The 17,290-nt window shown below is 55.2% G+C and overlaps 1 protein-coding gene across 14 annotated transcripts in view; it reads right to left on the reverse strand.

Moving 5' to 3' along the window:
• The window catches only part of Acsl6 (acyl-CoA synthetase long chain family member 6), a 54,333-nt gene extending 37,049 nt beyond the window's left edge, over positions 1 to 17,284 (reverse strand). For 9 of the 14 annotated variants that reach the window (XM_010639782.2, XM_010639774.2, XM_010639773.2 and 6 more), the window contains exons 1-2: positions 17,212 to 17,284; positions 1,365 to 1,585 (exon numbers count right to left, since the gene is read on the reverse strand). In XM_010639782.2, coding sequence (XP_010638084.1) covers positions 1,365 to 1,585; positions 17,212 to 17,260 — 270 coding nt within the window. In that variant the 5' untranslated portion in view covers positions 17,261 to 17,284. Of the gene's footprint in view, positions 1 to 1,364; positions 1,586 to 2,162; positions 2,299 to 6,458; positions 6,733 to 7,479; positions 7,561 to 8,153; positions 8,178 to 8,638; positions 8,713 to 17,211 lie in introns of those variants that run through there. The other 5 variants (XM_010639778.3, XM_033761555.1, XM_010639779.3 and 2 more) reach the window with 5 other exon arrangements.
• Between the last annotated feature and the right edge of the window lie 6 nt (positions 17,285 to 17,290).

Consider the following 17,290-nt stretch of genomic DNA (forward strand, 5'->3'; position numbering starts at 1 on the left):
TTATTATTATTATTATTATTATTATTATTATTATTATTATTATTATTATTATTTTGTTTGAGACAGGCTCTTGGTAAGTTACTCAGGTTGACCTGCCATCTGTGATCCTCCTTCCTCAGTCTCCTAGGAACTGGGATGTCAGGCTTGTGCCACTGCTCCTGACTCGGTGCACTTTTTTCTACCCACTTTACCACACAGGACACTGAGACTCAGAGAGTTAAGGATCTGGCTAGAAACACAGCTCCTAGAGGTCCAACCCGGCTTCAAACCCAGGACTGCTGCTCACCACAGCCATCCCATTGCCACTGCGCTGCCCCATTTCCAGCCCTGCTGCAAGACCCACACCTAACACAAGCCACCCTTTCCCAAAGCACTCTTGTGCCTTCCCAACTCCACCCTGCTGGAAAAGCACTCCTTCGGATCCAGGCCCGATCTTGACCTCCCTCCCCTATGTTTATGTTCCTCGTAACAATGCAAAGATGGGTGTATAATGTGTATAGCTATCATTTAAAGGTGGGAGGAGGGATCACTATTCACAGTAACCTGCTCAAGGTTAGGACAGAACCAGAAACACAGATGCCTTGGGGCGAACTGGAACACCAGGAGTAGAAGGGAGAAGCTTTTCCATATCACCTTTTGCTTCTTGTGAACCATGACAGTATATTAGCTACTAAAAATGAACAGAATTAAAGTTTAGAAAAAAGGTAAAATAAAATTCTACATGCTTAATAAAGAAACAGATCTCGCCGGGCGTGGTAGCGCACTCAGGAGGCTGAGGCAGGAGGATCGCTATGTGTTCGAGACCAGCCTGGCCTACATAATGAGTTCCAGTTCAGTCTCAACTACACATAGTGAGATCCTGTCTCAAAACCACAAACCCCTCAAAAAACAAAAAAAAAAAAAAAAAAAGAAAAAAAAGAAACAGATCTCACCAGTCCTTCCAGGCTTTGCCCAGAATCCCCCTGTCTGCTGGGCCACTGCATGCCCTTCCCCACAGGGGCTCCACCTGCAAGCCCATGTGCTCTGAGAGGGCGGGGTTGTCGGGTAGACTCAGCTCTGGGCCTACACCCCAAACTGGGCCCCGGGAGCACTTGGGAGCAGTTTACCTGGCAGCCCCCAAGACGCGCTTAGCCTACCGAGGCACCCATGAGCCAGGACCCCTCCTCAAGAGGCAGCAAGCCAGATGCCCTGTGCAAGCACAAGGCCAGGCTGTCCGGCAGGAGCTCCTGCCCAAGGCTGCTGCAGTCTGTTGGTCAGCTGCCAGGGAGAAGGACCGAGGATTCTCCGCGTGGAGAAAGCCACAAGTCTGGCGTCTACCTTCAGGACGTCTGCCCTCTATCGCCTGATTGCTCCCACCTACTCACCTCCACTTCTTCTGACTGCATCAGCAGATTGCACGGTGGGGTCAAGGCCTTCGGCCGGTGAGTGAACCAGTAGGCGAGGACGGCAGCCAATGCACCCATACTCACAAGGGTGGTGGCTGACAGGCTGCGGAAAAACTGGCCCCAGTCACCCATCTCAGGCAGCCGCAGGATCCTCAGGATCTCTTGTGTCTGCATCTTCTCCAGAAGCGAGAGAACAAACTCTGTAAGAGATAGGAAGCGGATGAGGGAGCAGAGCCACTGGGCAGGCCCCAGGGGCAGGGGATGCTCTGTCACAGGCAGCTCTGGCCTGAGCACGTTGGGGTGCATGGTTTCCTGGTGCAACACAGCGCACCCATAAGCTTATGGTGCCCCATAAGCTGGCTCTCGACTAAGGGCTGTTCCTGGTAAGAAACCAGAGCCCGCGGACCCGACCCTGGCAGACATCTGGCCCACTTTTCTGAGAGCCACAGGCTCAGGCCCTAGCTATGACTTAGGCTGCTTCTGGGTCTATCAGGGATCAGGTGTGCTCTCAGAGCAGCTCTGAGCACGCAGCTTCTCCTATGTGACCACGGTCATGCGATTTGCTTATCTCTGCTCCTAGAGGAGGGAACAGATTGAAGGGCGGCAGAAACACTAGCATCGTGTCCAGGATGACTGGGGTGACGAGGCTCCCGCTCCATGTCTAAGCTCTCAGCCCCGTCCTGACTCTGACGGAGAGAGGGAAGAAGAGCTGGGCGGTTCCCACGGATGAGACCAGACAGACACCCGCAGGTCTTGTGATGGGAAACAGCGGCTTACCTGACTGCGCTAGCACCAGGGCATGGCACAGCCGCACAGTCCGTGCCGAGAAGCACAGCTGGCCTACCACTAACTGTGCCCTTATCCCCCAGCTGATCCCCAGGAACCCCCCCAGCAGAGGGGAAGGAACCAAGGCTCTCGGATAAGGGGCTCAGCTGTGTGCTGTGTGCATTTCTAGAAGCAACCAGCCTCTTGTGATGTCACAGATGGTGGCCCGGGCATCGCTGTCACCCACGGCAGCCCATGTGGGTACGGTGGGCCTCTCAGGGTGGCATGGGGGATGCCCTGGGGCAGACAACGAGAAGGCTTCTGTAAGAAGCACTGGTGACTGACTTTGGTTCCAAGAGGGCAGGTCCCAGGGGCTGTGTCCTCTCTGTCAGCTGCCGGAAGAAGCTGACCAAGCAGATACACAAGCCAAATGGGCGCAGCTCTTCGCCCAGGACTCACCAAGCTGTCAAGGGTGGGCCCGGCATCCGCTGTTACATCCACCCTGGGACGCCCTCGGGTCACTGCCCCGTAGTAATTAATAGCAGGGTTCTAGCCGCTATGTGCGCCTACAGGCACCCTCCTAAAGGGCCTTCAGCCCTTGGAAGCAGTGGCTGTGGTTTTCCTTCTTGGGAACAAGAAGAAATGCAACAGTGGCTACTGTGCAGTCACTGGAGAGGAGCCAAACAGTTGCGTGATCCCTGAGGGAGGAGAGATCTGCTGAAATTCCAATAAATGGTATTTGTGCTACACTGTAACATTACCACGCGGAGATGAGGTCAGTGATGTGCAGAGCTGGGGGACAGAGAAGCAGAGACAGCCTGAGAGAGGTATCTCCAGTTCAAGTCCCTTCATCTTCCTCTACTTCCCTCGGGAACATAAAGCTCTCCACTCTACAGCTGGCAGTCAGAGAACTAAAGAGACGGCCCCAAGGGGACTGGCCAACCTCGGACACACAGACAAGGGCTGAGAGCAGGCCTGGGCCAGGCTGGTCCAAATGCTAGGCAGAGGCAGGACTCGGACCCTGTGGCCCCATGTAGGGAGTTTATGGTCTACAGATGCATAACAGGCTATGCGAGCCCTGGGGAGACTCCCAACCCTCCACAGGACTGGGTGTTCCTGGGGAGCAGGGAAAGGGACCACCCAGTGGGGAGAGCTGGAGTCCAGTTTTACTAGCAGCCTTCTTAAGCTGGTCAATTCTGAGGGGCTACCCAGGAGGGCCCACACCTAGCAGATCGATCCAGGTAAGGCTCTGCATCACCAAAGCAGAGGAGGAGGTACAGACGACAGGGAATTCACGACAGAAAACTGAAGATGGGAGACCTCTGGGTAGGTAGCCAGCTGGCCGTTTCGGGGCACTTCTACTATAGGTGTGGTGGCCACGTCACAGGCAGGCCTGTCAGATAAACGACTCTCTAGGGGAAAATCTGGACACATGCACCGGCTCTCGGAATGGGCTCTGACTGGACTGACGGTCCCTTTAAGAAGCTGAATTGACTCGGCTGAAAAGCTAAGGCCCAAGAAACCCCTGACCAGCTCCACAAGGATCAGCTACGTGGTCCCAACAGTTTAAAGAGCACCTGGAAAGAGTTCTGGGTCCTTGGCAGCTGCTGACAGACCCTAAGCTTCAAGAGAAAATGGGTATTTATGGCACTGGGTCTAGAGGTGTCAACAGAGCACAGCCCATATCGGCCGAGCTGGTCATCTGTGTGTCCATCTCTCCACCCAACCAGCAGACCCTCACATGGGCCTTGCTCTCACCTAGCTCAGTGTTGGGCCTGTCCTCAGTCCCTAGGAAGAGATACGAAGCAGACAGGACAGGGTAGTCCAAGCTGTGACCAGACGGGGCAGGCCAGAGGAAGGGCCCGATTCAGGTTTGGAGGTCAGGGCGGGCTCCTGACAGGAAGTCATACCGATGCTGAGGTGAAGGAGAAGCGGAAAGGGGGCCCAGCGGAGGAGAGCAAATACACACTGGCTGGACTTGTAAGAGAATGTGGAACACTCAGAGAACTGAGTCTTCTCTTCAGACAACAGTCTTGGACCCAGAAATCGATATGAAGGTCAGCGCTGTAAGTCTGTGAAGCTGGCCCCGGCACACGCTGAGCTCTATGGAGTTGCTGTGTTAATTAGCACAGTCCTCAGCAGAGGGAAAAATTGAACTTGCCTGAACTTCCTGAATGCCTGATGCCTGGGAAGCCCTTTCCTATTCATGGCACGGTGTGACCCTCACAGCTCCCTGTAGTCACTGCAAGGAGGGAGCACATAGGGACCCTTCCTTCAGTGATTACAGTACATGAAAGGCAGCTGCAGAGCTGCGGCTCAGCCCCAAATCACTTGTGTGATCACCCCAGCCCCTGCCAACACTGGACCCAAGTCCCACAGGCCATCCTCTCCCTTGTAGCCAGCAGAACCCACAGAATACCGGCTGCCCACTGTGAGGCCCAAGTTCTGGGAGGCGGGTGGAGGTGCAGGGCCAGCAGCACCTGGGCCTGGGTTCAGTCACCCCGCCCACGTCTCCAGTGGGCTCCCTTCTGCCTTCACCTCAGGAACTTGCCACCTTCTCCTGGCTGGGTCTTTTCTTCTCATCGGGGCAATGGAGAGCAGTGGGCAAAGAGCCTGGCTGTCCGCTCCTCTTCAGGCGAGGTTCTCGCCCCAAAAGAGCTACCTGCAATGGCTACAGCTCCTCTGGCCCCAAGGCTGGGCCTGTACCCCTACTTGGCTGGGCAGTGACAAGAAGGTCTCATTCTTCTAGGGTCACTGACTTTCTCACTCAGAGCTGCTCCTGTTTACCCTAAGATTCCCTTGAGGCCTGAGAGCCACTACAGGGCACAGCTGCGGGTCCAGGTCCTCTGAGGACATTGGCCTCAGAGCCAACCCATGCCACCAAGCCCTTCGCATGCAAGAGGTCTGGGAGTTTGGGCTCCTCTCACTTTTTCACGGGGCCTTGGCCTTCTGTGACCTCTTCTCTATGAACCTAGAGTGGGGCTAGGTGGTCCCCGGGGTTCTAGCCACAGTTACCTCCTTCCACACCCCAGGAGACTCTCTGGGTTGCAGCAGCTGTGGGGGAGGGGGACATCACCCAAGGGATCAGTGGTGCTGGTGTTGCCAAGTGAGCAGCTGGGAGTATTTGTAAATATTCACCTGGCAGGAGGGCCCAGCCCTGAGCAAAAACTAACCTCCTCCTCTCCCTCCTCCTCCTCCTCCTCCTCCTCTTCCTCCCCTCCCAGCAGAGCCTATGCCTTTTTTTTGAGCACAGAACCATTCTGAATACCAAGTGGTACCTCGGGCTGGAGGCTCTGGGACTTCCTCTCCCCTCACTATAGCCTCGGCCAGATCAGGGTTCATGGAGAGTGGGTGGTGAAAGCCACAGCTCCTGCGAACCAGGATGGGAGAAACAGGAACAGAACTGGGGAGGGGGGGAAGCAGGTTGGCCCTAAAGTGGTGTCATGGCAGAGGCAAAGCCCTGAAGCAGTCCCTGCAATGTTCCTGGGGCTATTGTCTTAGTTCCAAGAACCGCGGCTGGTGCAGCGTCTTAACCGGCACCTCAGGCCCCACAGTCCAGGGGCGTGGCTCTGTGAGGAAGGACGGCTTCTTACGCACCCCTCAAACCTGACCGCCCCTCCATCCCCTCATTCCCAGGCCTGGTCCAGATTCCCATGCCAGCCTCTTCCCAGGTCCCCTTGCCCTCGTCAGTGATTATACTGAGCCAGTTATTTTCCTGCAACACAGATGTGACCAGGTCATGCCACTGCACCAAAACACTATCTGGCTCTCTACTGCCTCAGGACCAAAGCCCAGCTCATCAAGCTGGCACTGAGGCCTTCTGTGCCCCTCCGAGCCTCTCTTCCCTGGGAACCACCCAGCCTCCCTCTGTATCCACCTTCTTACAGCAGGGTTCTGAGCCTCTGCAAACCTCCACGGCCTTCAGAAATGGCACCAAAGCATAAGCCAAGACACCAAATCACCAAAGAACCTCCTCTGGTGAAAAGCTCCAAAAAGAAAATTTCATCCTCTCCTAAGGCCCAGGAACCTCAGCAAATAAGCTAGAGAAAGAGCCTGCAGGGAGATTCTGGAACTGGACTGAACTGGGCCCAAATCCTGGCTTAGAACTTGAAAGCTTTGTGGCCTTGGGCAAGTCACTGCGTACCTCTGAGCCTCAGCTCAGTCAAGCTGCTGGACGGAGAGCAAGGCTAGGCATAGAATAAGGAAAACACTGACTGGATAATGGTTAGCTGAAGCAATTATTCCATCTATTTGCCAGACAAAGGGGCTCAAAGACAACTTGCAAAAGCAGGTGCATTCATTCCCTACCTTTCCAGAGGGCTCCTGGTACTGAGAAGGTGGCAGAGCTGGTCCCACTAGAGCTAGCCGCCCTTTATAGGGCCTGTGGGGCCCAAAGACAGAGGTTACCACATCTCGATCAAAGCACAAAAGTGGAGAAGGCCTTGACCCTGGGGACAGCCAAGAGCAACAGCTGCTGGCTCTGAGAAGCTGGGTGGTGGGAGAGGTGTTAGCGGAGGTGGCGGCGGCTCCCTGGTAGCCGTAGGAGCAGGTCTGGCAGGGACCAGGGCACAGAGCAGCTCTGTGAGGAGCTGCTGGCCCCTCAAGGCCCCCACTGGGCCCCCCTTCATCTGCACACGGGGCAGTGCTGGCTGGGATCAGCTCAGAGCCAGGCAACCCAGCTTAACCCTCCGTCTGCCAGTCAGTCCGTCAGGGTCTTGACAAGTTCCCCTCTCACCTCCACCCCCAACTCATCTTCAATCCTAGAGGAGAGTTTGCTTCCTCCTGCATCCACCTGAAGCCCCAACTGACCTGGGCAGAGAGGGTTTGGAGTTTGGAGTGAGCACAGCAGCGGAGGCTGCAGGAAGCAGTGGGGATGCAGGAGCTCCGGTGCGGAGGGAAGACGGCCCCACCCACCCAGGGAACTCTATTTCCAGTCTCTCCTGAGAGCTTCCTCCACTGCCCACCCCTGCAAGGACACAACCCCTCTACCTGGAGAAAGGAACTCAAGGGAGCAGTCTCAGGTAGTACCTGCTCAGGGACACTCTGGGGATTGGAGATGGCTACACCAGCGAGCTTAGTCAGGAGGTGGAAAAGAGTGACTCGTCTCTAAGACCGAGGGCAGCATGCTGGTCCCTCCCTGATGCCGGCCCTAAGAGACTATTTCCTAATGTGAGCTCTGAAACACACCTCTGCTGAGAAGACAAAAGTACCAGGGCCTCCCAGGAAGAGCCTCGCTCCTTCCAAGCCCACCTCCACAGGATGGGGGAGGGCTCTGGCTACTGCTATGGCCTTTTCACGCCAACTTCCACGGCTTTTCACTCCCACTTACCTGGCTAACGTGTGGCCTGGCACACAGTATGCACAGCTGCACTTGCTGGTGAGGAAAAGACAAATCCAGGACACAAGACCCCAACCGTGCACTTCTGGGCATTTTCCAGTCTGTCCCAACTGGGTCACTCTGTCCACCCAAAGGACACTCCCTTCCCCTGCAGCCTGAATGTCCCAGGGCATGGTCTCGGTTCCAAGCTCCTGGTTGAGAGCTATTTGCCCAAACTGTCTGGCAATTCCAGAGCCCTCAGGAAGGTGACACCTTCTCTGGGCCTGACCAAATTCTGCCACCACTCACCCCATCGTCTAGGGCAGGTCACAAGAGTAGCTGCCTACCTCCATAGCCCTCTCCTAGAACTTGGCCCCAGAATCCCCCAATCCACCCCAATTAAAACACACAGATACTTGAGGATCTATCACTGGCTCACAAAGCCTTTTCCCTGTTCTTCCTGGCAGAGCCCCCACTGGATTCAAAGATGTCTTTCTTTAAATAAGATAAAGTCTTCCTTTAATACCTCTCAGGGAAACCTCTGGGGCAGGAAATCCAGGGGCCACAACCAAAGAGCTAGCTGGTGGCAAAGCACGCTAGATGCCAGAGGCATGGAGCTGAGGGAACAGCTCTGCCCCAGGAAGTGCGTGGCTCAGGTGCCAGGGCAAGAGGCACACAGCTCTTACCGTCACACCCAGGCCACCTGCCCCGCAGATGCGCACATGCAGCCCACATAGCCCACACAGCCGCACAGCCACCCAGCACAGGGATTCTCCTTGCATCTGCTCTGAGAAAGGGGCTTTCTGTTTCCCTCCTGGGTTTTAATTAACATTCACAGAACCTCGGATGATTGGGGCAGATATGGGGCCAAGGGCCGCCCTGACTCAGGAACTGCCAAGAGAGACCCACTGCATGTCCCCCACGGGACAGCGGCCGTAACATGGGGTTGCTAAGTTACACAGTGGCTCACCCGCCCAGCCTCCCCGAGGAGCCCATGGTGCCTCCGAAGGTTGAATTAAGCCCCCTGGATGTGGAAAGGCCCAGCTAAGCCTGGCAGTGGCTGCGTGGCAGAGCCACTGATCCCAAGCCCATTATGAACATACCCGTTAGCAGCCTTCACTGACCCTATGCCCCCATCCTCACAACAGGACCTCTCAAGAACCTCACTCACCCCAAGTCCTGGCCAGGGAACACGGACCCACATTCCTGAGCACTGCCCCAGGAAGCCAGGCTCAAAAAACACGTGCAGAATTCAAAAATACGAACAGCCTTGAAATGTAGAGGAACAAACAGAAACACAGTGTCTTTTGCAAGCTCTGAGATAAAGATTGCCTTTACGATGAACAAAATTCAGCAAAATTCTCAGAGCAAAGAACAGAGGTAAAACAATGACGGCAGACCCTTTGGAAACAGTTACAGAGTACAATGCCCAAGATTGGTGAGGTGGATAAGCCAAGGTCTCGCTGCCTCTCCTTCCACATAAGCCCTGGGACACAGGCAGAACCCTGAGAATACCAGCGAGGGCCATGGTGACCACATAGGCAAAGGGACACCCCCTGGCCAGGCTTCACTGTACAAGAAGCCAAATCTTGTGGCTGTAACAGATGGATGTATGTATATTAATGTTGCCAGGGTCTTGTCCTCCAGAACGGTGATCCATTTCCATCACTGACCCAGACTCAGGACACACCATAAGCTCCCCGGGTTCAAACTCTAGAAAGGACACTGACTGCTCGTGCTTTAGGAGTTCAACTGCAGGCAATCAGGTACAGATAGGACAGGGTCACCGCCTCCAGCTAGCAGGAGCCTGGCTAGGGCACAGTGACACCGTGGGTTGGTGAGTCATAGGAAGAGCCTGTAAGGTATGGCACAGGAGCGCTCCAGCAGGGGCAGGAAGAAGGCACAGGCCTGGCTGGACTGAGGACCAGAGCAGGAAGCCAAGGCTGACAGGATGGCAGTTAGCTGTGCAGGGCAAAATACGCAAGTTGGTATACTGTACGTGGCCTCTTGCTTTCCGAGTCACAGCACAGGAGCTAGCACTAGCACCCACCCGCTCACTTGTCGGATGCCGGGGAAGGGAGGAGAGGTGTCTGGGATGCATAAGAGCCCAGGCCAGAGGTTTCCCTGTACTCCTGCGCAGGCACAGCCTTTACTGCCAGGAGCTTGCAAGGCTCCTTCATGCACCAGGCCAGGTGTTACTGCGCGCGCGCGTGTGTGTGTGCGTGCGTGTGTGCGTGCGCATTAGACACTGAGCAAGAAAACAGTTTTGCTTTTGGTTAAGGGTACATTTCCTGGCAGATCGAAAAGGTTTTGAAAGTTGTTTAGCTTTCTGGCAAATTCAATCAATAGCTTTATTTTCTGCTTGCCCCATACTCTTGACATAATTTTTCTTCCAAACATCACAGAAAGGAAGATATATGAATTTCTCCCAGTTCAGTGAAAGCTGGTGTTGGTCAACAGGAACCTGCCCCTCCCAGGTCTTTCCCTGCAGGGCAGGGGTGCAGAGCTGCTGCGGCACAGGGCCAAGCCTTGCTGCTGGCCCAGGAGAGCATCATAGGGTTAACGGCTCACTCGAGTCCTGGCCTGAGGCGGACTGGGGCACTGGGAAGTCAGGCCTCCCTTTTCAAGGCCAGGATGAATGGGGAATATGCAAATGACCGGCTCCGTGCAGGGCAGGGGAGAGCAGGGCAGGGGAGGGCCGGCTGCTGGCTGGCCCATCACTCCACTCCGGGCCTGTCAAATGAAGGCATCCGCGCTGCTGCTCCTGGCTCTACAGCTCCGCCAGACTGGGGCTGTTCTCACCAGAAAACAAAAATGTCTTTCAGACCAAAGCAAAACGCGGCCCCAGCTGGCCCGGGAAGGCCGCTGGACGCTTTCACACTGACCTCCTCAGAGCGCCCATCACTAGAGTTCTCGCTCGCCACCCTCTCTGGAGAGGACCCGACACCTTCCACAGGGCAGGGAGTGGGAGGCTTCTGTAGCTGCTGAGGAGAGCACCGTGAGGTTAAGACACAGGATCGCACCTTTGGAGGCTTTGTCCTTGTCAAAAACAGCAATGGCTGAGACCAAGGCAGCACACTTTTTTTTTTGTTTAACAAAACTTCAGGAATTCTCACGGTGTTGGTGGTGAACATGGAAAAAGAAACAGGAAGAGAAACATCCGATAAACAAGAAGACTTTGTAGTGCACAGAGGACTTGTAAGAATGGAGACCATGTGCATCCTCTGCCTGGCATCTCTCCGCTCCGGGTGGCTCCATGAGGCTGTTGTTGGAAGTGCTGAGCTGAGCACGGGGTTCATGGTGACCCTGAGCACAGCGTGTGGGTTTAGGGCCTTTGGGGATGCCCCACCCACTGCCCCACCCACCCAAGGGCTCAGATGCCTTCTTCAACAGAGGCAGCATGACAAGGTAAGACTTCAGGCATTTTCAGACTTGAGCGGCCAGAAACACTCCTTTTCTGATACCCTACAGTTAACCAAAGCTGTCTTTAATGACAGGACAAATCTCGTACTCTACAACCACGGATGCCACGCACACTCCCAGCAACAGGAGGCAATGACACAGCAAGACCAGTCAGCCTGAGGTCTCAGCTGGGACAAAACCACTTAGGACTGGTTCTGAGCCAGCGGGAGGGCTGCAGGGTGCCGCACAGATTCCCACAATCCAAGGGCACTGTCAGCCTTTCAGCCCAGCTGAATGGCCAATTACCCACCGCCACCTCCTTCTTTAAATCTTCCTATTTTAGTTGGGGCCACACAGCGTGTGCATGAAGCTAATATGTCAAATGTGTCTCAATGAAAGTTCAAGGGGCCATCCAGGGAGGAGAATCAGGAGGCAGAAGAGGAGGTGGAGGAGAGTTCAAACCAGATCTAGAAAAGCAGGCTTCAGGGTAGGTTACCATCTACCCTGTTGTCTGGTCTTTGGCAAAGAGGTCAGGAACACAATTTCCAGATCCCCCACCAGCCGAGAGAAGACCTGCCCTTCCCCTAGAGAAAGCCAGGCTTGGGAGGAGCAGCTTCAGGCAGGGCAGGGGACCAAATATGGGACTCAGTAGGGGTGAGTAGGAGAAAACCACAGCCACCCCATCTGCCGGAAGTTCCATCACCCTCACCCCGGAGTTCTCCAGTCACTAAGCAGAGTCCTGGGGTCTAGGTGGCTTCATGTAGCCCCAATGCTAGAAGCAGAGCAGAGGGTCCTGGGGCGCTGCCTTTTCCGAAGTCGAGGAGTCACTTCAGACCCAATGGGCCCCTGCTGTGTCCCCTCCTCCGTGTGGGTAACTGCTCTCCTCTCACTGGCCTTAAGCAGCACCTATCCAGTCTCCCTGGCTGACCCACATTCTGTCTTGCTGGTCTCTGACCCAGCTCTGACTTGTTGTGTGTCCTCCAGCTGACCTTGCTGTCCATATCTGGTTGACCTCACTGTCAGTTGGCCTTTCAGCCTATTTGGTGAGATCTCTGGTCAGTGCCCAGAATGGTCTGTAGCTGGGGCTGGGCAGGGGTGGGTGGGCAGGAGGCGCCCATAGGGAAGTCTAAACTCCCCATATAGTCTATGTTAATGGGAAAAACAGGGTTTACAGCAGGGCTGAGTCCTACTCAGCCCCTTGGGACCCGCTTCCTGCATGGTGGACACATGGAGCTGGGAATGAATAGGGTTCCAGCCACTAGTGGGTGGGGTCTGTCTCAGAACTGCCCGTTGAACCTGAGCCTGGTTATACTCTCTCATTCCTCCTGTGACCATCAATAATCAGCTATGCTCTTGGCCCCAAAAGATACCAATCCAGAGTCACTCACCCTAGGGTCTGAAAACTGAGAAGCTGATTGTTTCCACATTGGCCTTGCTTACTGTTCTAAAGCCCTAGCAGGTGACTGTTTTGAGTGGTGGTGACAAGCCAGCCTTACCCTTCTCTCCAAGGACGCCCCCTAGAGGAACGCCTGAACTAGATTTGGAGGGAAGGGTGTCTTGGGAAGAGTAGCTGAATAAAGTCAGGTGGGATTACCTTGGATATGAAATTCTTCAGGCTGAGATTACTAATTGGGCCTCAGGACAGATAGCTCAACTGGACTCAGAATTCCTGTTCCAACACACTTGCCATAGTCCACTTTTGTCTACCACAGATCCCAAGCCTCACATGAAGGAAATAAACCCAGGCAGGACCTCACCTACCAGAAAGTTCTATGAGCAGGCAAGTGACAACAACCCCAAAGGCCCAAGCAGCATCTCACCCAGCACTCTGCACCCACCAATCCTGGAGCCCAACAGATGGTGAATAGGAACTCTGGTCAGGCTAAACGAAGCATGCAGCTGCCGCATCAGGCCGCAGGATTCCTCCCAGCTACGGCCGGCAGTGACTGGTGTTCCCAGAGGCTATAGCCCCTTGGAGCTCTGAGGAAACAACAGCCCTCAGAGAAGACTGCAAGTCCCCCTGGAGCTGTGGGTTCACTTTCCTAGCCATTCACTTGTCAGCCCCCCAGGAGCTCCTCCTGTGCCATGCTGCCCTGGTTCTCCACTGAAAGCTGACCTGGCCTGCACACCTGCAGGGCCTTCATACCTGCTTTCCCCTAATGCTTCCACCACACTGGCGTCACCCCCTAGCTGGCCATGGAGCCTGTCCCCTGGTTGACTTTTGGTGAGAAAACAGTATATAGAACATATTATTATTATTAAAGTAAATTATTCTCGAGGAATTGTTTGCATCATGTGTTTATGCAATAAACACAAAGCATACTGTAGGTCCATCCCTGGGCTGAGGATACAGATGGAGCCCCCATGGCCCTTCCCTTATGGCAGTCCTGAGACCTATGGAGGAGGCCAAAGACTGCAACCCAGTGGGACGTGTGTCATCACAGGGGATGCATGCGGTCTGTGGGACACGGGGGGCCACCCACACACTGTGCTAGCTGTACCTCCTTGATGTAACCACGACACAGACCGAGGTCAGTGCAGCTTGGCTGGGCCTTTCGGACTTGAGAGCTCAGGTCTGGGCAAGCAGAACTTTCCCCTTAATTTCCTCCTTTCCTGCTGCCAATCTTTCTTCACACCAGTACATCCAGTTTGTGGAATGCACCTCTCACCCTACTTCCTTTCTTCATACTGGAATCCCAGACCTCTTCGGGACTAGAAATCTGAGGGTGTGGTCCGACTCGCAGCTGTTGTAGTTGCTTCCCATTAAATCTCCCTGGGTCTCAGTGCTTCACCTAGTAAGTGGGGGGTAAGCACCACTGCTCTGCTCTGGGGGTGGACGAACAAAAGCTTTAAGAGTCCCAGAACACGGTGAGGCGGGGAATGACGTCACAGGTGCTCAGAGAAAAAGCAGCTAAGTCAGAGTGTTTGCAACAATCCCCACCACCACTACCACCACACATGCACCTAGTACTTCACTCAGCGAATGTTTGAGTGCTTACTCTGTGTCCGGTGCTGGCTAGATACAAACGGCAACTTCCATTGTACAAAAACCTGTAATGTTTGCTTCTTTGCAAATACACCGGTCCCCACTCACCTGGGGTGTGGGACAGCCCTGGGTCCTATCTGGGTCAGTAGCTGAGCCAAATTCAACCTTCTGAAGGTCAACCTCGGTGCCCTTACAATCGAGTTGGATCGCAGGATGGCTGGGTTCTGCTGCCCCCTGGTGTCAGCGTGCTCCCTCTAGAACATCTTACCACCACCGTACATGCTGGGAACAGGCAGGAGGACTAAGGGCCTCCCCACATGCTGATGGACCCTGGACCGATCCAGACTACCTTCACGTGTGAGCCATGCTCCCAGCTGACCACACAGCTGCCTATTCTGCCTAAAGCCCCATCATCTGTTCCAATTTTTATTGACCTTCTTGGGCTGCCTAAGGTAATCCCAGCCCTCAGGCCCATCCTCTATCCTAGTGGACATCTGGGGCTAGGGTAGGACTGGACAGGGCCAAGCTGGGCCACTTTGAAGTCTGTCAGCTATAGCCAGATGCCTTCCCCATCAGCCTTGGGAATAGCAGCCCGGCTTCACTCCAACAGGGCTGGTCCCACTCCCCCAGGATGGGAGATGAGGCCAGAGTCTCATCCCTTCCCTTTCCGGGAGGCCAGCCTCAACTCAAGTCATCCTCAGGCCATATCTGCTCTCAAATGTCTCACTACACCACACTCCTGGCCTCCACTTCTCTCCCTAGCTCAGCCTGGCCACTGTTACTAAAGAGAGTGTTCTTTCCTCCAGGACCCTCACCCGCCACCATATTCCTCCACGCACAAGGCCCCTAAGACTTCCCCTTTCTGTACGCCGACCTATGTGCCTCTGACACACGCCATAGGCTACAGAGGCCCCTGGATTAAGGTGTGGTCAGGTGTGCAGCTGAACAGACTGGACCCTGAGCAAGGGCACCGGTCTGCATCAGCCTAGAGGAAGGAGCGTAGGGGCAATTAGTCCTCCAAGAGTGAAGTGTGCTCTGCAAAAAGGGGCCACAGAGGCAGGCAGAAGCCCCAACACATTGCCATCATGGTCCCCTGAGGACTCGTGGCACTGAGAGAACATGTTCCGACACCAGGCCCAGCATCTAACAGGCTGGGTCTGTTTTACTTGTCCACTGCTGAACACACAGGTGAGATCTTGGTTGGGCCTGGAGTGGGAGCTCAAGGTACAGCAGAGCCCAGTGTTGCTTCCCATAGACAGCCCCCGCCCATGGCTCCTCTCTCCCTCAGGGCGCTGTGGGACAGCCCCTGCTCCACCTCATCTTGTTTCCCTGGAGCCCAAAAGAGTTGCAAAAGGCTGGACTCAATTAAAGAGCCACGTTGCCTCAGGGGTTCCTTTCTGTTTCTGGCTTGAGTGAAAGGGACCTTCGATTACAAAGTGGATTCCAAGGCAGAGCACATTCCCAAGTGTGTTCACTCACCTACAGCTCTTGGCCAGGAGCCTTCTCTGCCCCCAGAGCAAAGTAAGAGTCCAGGAAAAGTCCCAAGGAGGGTGGACTCATGACCTAGGAATGCCCCATGTAACTGACAGCCATTGACTAGTCTCAGCCTCTTACTCTGCACTAAGTTTGGTGTCTGTGGAAGCAGTTACCACCTACACAAGGGGTCCCACCCGCCTGACCACTCTGTAGAGTCCCCCAGCAAGGCCAACCCCCGATTCCTATTCAAGGATGCGCCTCACCACTTTGGGAAACCTTCCACAAGGAAGCAGGACAGAAGGCCAGTGTGAGTCAGGTACCCCTGACCCTGACTTGTAGGCAGGGCCCCTGCACAGTGAGGGGCTGCGGATGACTTCTGCCACAAGTAGCCCCGCAGCCCCCAGCCACTTCCCTGAAGCTACAGAAGACCAAGGTTTTGCAATCCTGGCTGAGTAAGGGGTCCTGGGTAGTGCAGAGTGGTCCTGGCACTGGGAGGGGTTCTGAGACCACCATCACTCAGGCAGTGAAGGGTGACTGTTACCACCACCACCACCACCACCACCACTGTCATTCTGATGACCCCTACCCCCAGACCCGAGCCCTGTCCTTGCCTGCTCTGTATGCATCAGGACTACAGCGGCCCTGCACAGTCTGTCACCAGACACTGACAGATAGAAAGAGCCTAGGGGATTAGAGAAGCCTTACTCACTGCCCCAGCTCAGGACCAGTGTCCCCATGGCCTAACTCGGGTGGTGCTGGGGGTGGGGACCCTTCAGGTTCAGGCCTGGTATCACCAAGCACAAGCCACTGGTCAATCAGTTAAAACCTCACACGGAATCCCAGGCTGCCAGATAGTATCCATGTGACACTGGGCGAGGCGGCCACCTTCTGACTCTCAACAAGAAAAAGGGACGGTGCCACCAACCTCTAGGATTGCTGTGAATGTTAAATAACAGATGCAAAATGCTGTAGCAAGTAAGATCTCAAAAAGGTGTACTTCTTTCCCTTCCTTGGCTCAGAAACTACTTTATCACCACCCCCAACAGTGCTGTTTCAATGTGAAATGAATACTAACATTCACAGGGGATCTGCTCTTGGGCTAGGCCAGGTTTAAGGCCAGTGTACGGGTCGTGCATTTCATATAAATGATCACACTGAATTCACACCAGGAGCTGGGACTGGACTGTGGAGACCCACAGGTACATTTGGGAGGCTCCGGAGAGGGCAGATGAGCGGCATGGGCTGAGATTCCCCACCCGTGTGGGTGTACCTGGAGTTGGGGAAAGTTCTGGGCAGGGGTCCAGCCTCCTGGGGGCTAGGATAAAGGCTGAGTCCTAAGGGGTTGTGTAAGGACCTGGATGGAATCCGTGGGGACACAGTGCTGGGCAGAGTAGAGGGAGGCGAACTCATTACAGAAATCTTGTACTACTCTGGCTGAAGGGCAAGCGGACAAGTCATGAGGAAGGGCCTGGCCAGGACCAGGCAGCTCTGTCGGTCCTGGCTACGCGGCTGACCCGCTCGGACCTCGGGGACCAACACCCTTGGCTTCCGATCCCCGCTGACAGACAAGGACGCAGTAAGTGCGTCCCTGCCTGGGATCAGGGCCTAATCTGCTCAGTGGGTCCTCGCCCCAAGAGGAGAAGGGCTCCGGAACGGAAATCAGTTGTTAGGAGGTCGCAGAGCGTGAGGCAGACCCACCTGCTTCCCAAACCCGGCCAGAGCCCGCTGGAACTGGGCCAACCTGGGGACCTTGAAGAAAATCTCAGCAGCAGCGGGGGCGGGGGGCTCGGACACACTAGGGATGTGAAGCCCGCGCCTTGCGCCGAGACACCACAGCTTCCGGCGGGTCAGGGCCGGACGGGGATCGCACGGGGACTTACCCGCAAACAGCCAGAGGGAGCCCCCCGACACGAGGAAGAAGGTCAGCATGTCGGTTGGCTGGGCCCGGCCCGGCCCGGC

This window comes from Fukomys damarensis, unplaced genomic scaffold (assembly GCF_012274545.1).
Source record: "Fukomys damarensis isolate Sample0158 unplaced genomic scaffold, DMR_v1.0_HiC HiC_scaffold_9, whole genome shotgun sequence".
NCBI lineage: Eukaryota > Metazoa > Chordata > Mammalia > Rodentia > Bathyergidae > Fukomys > Fukomys damarensis.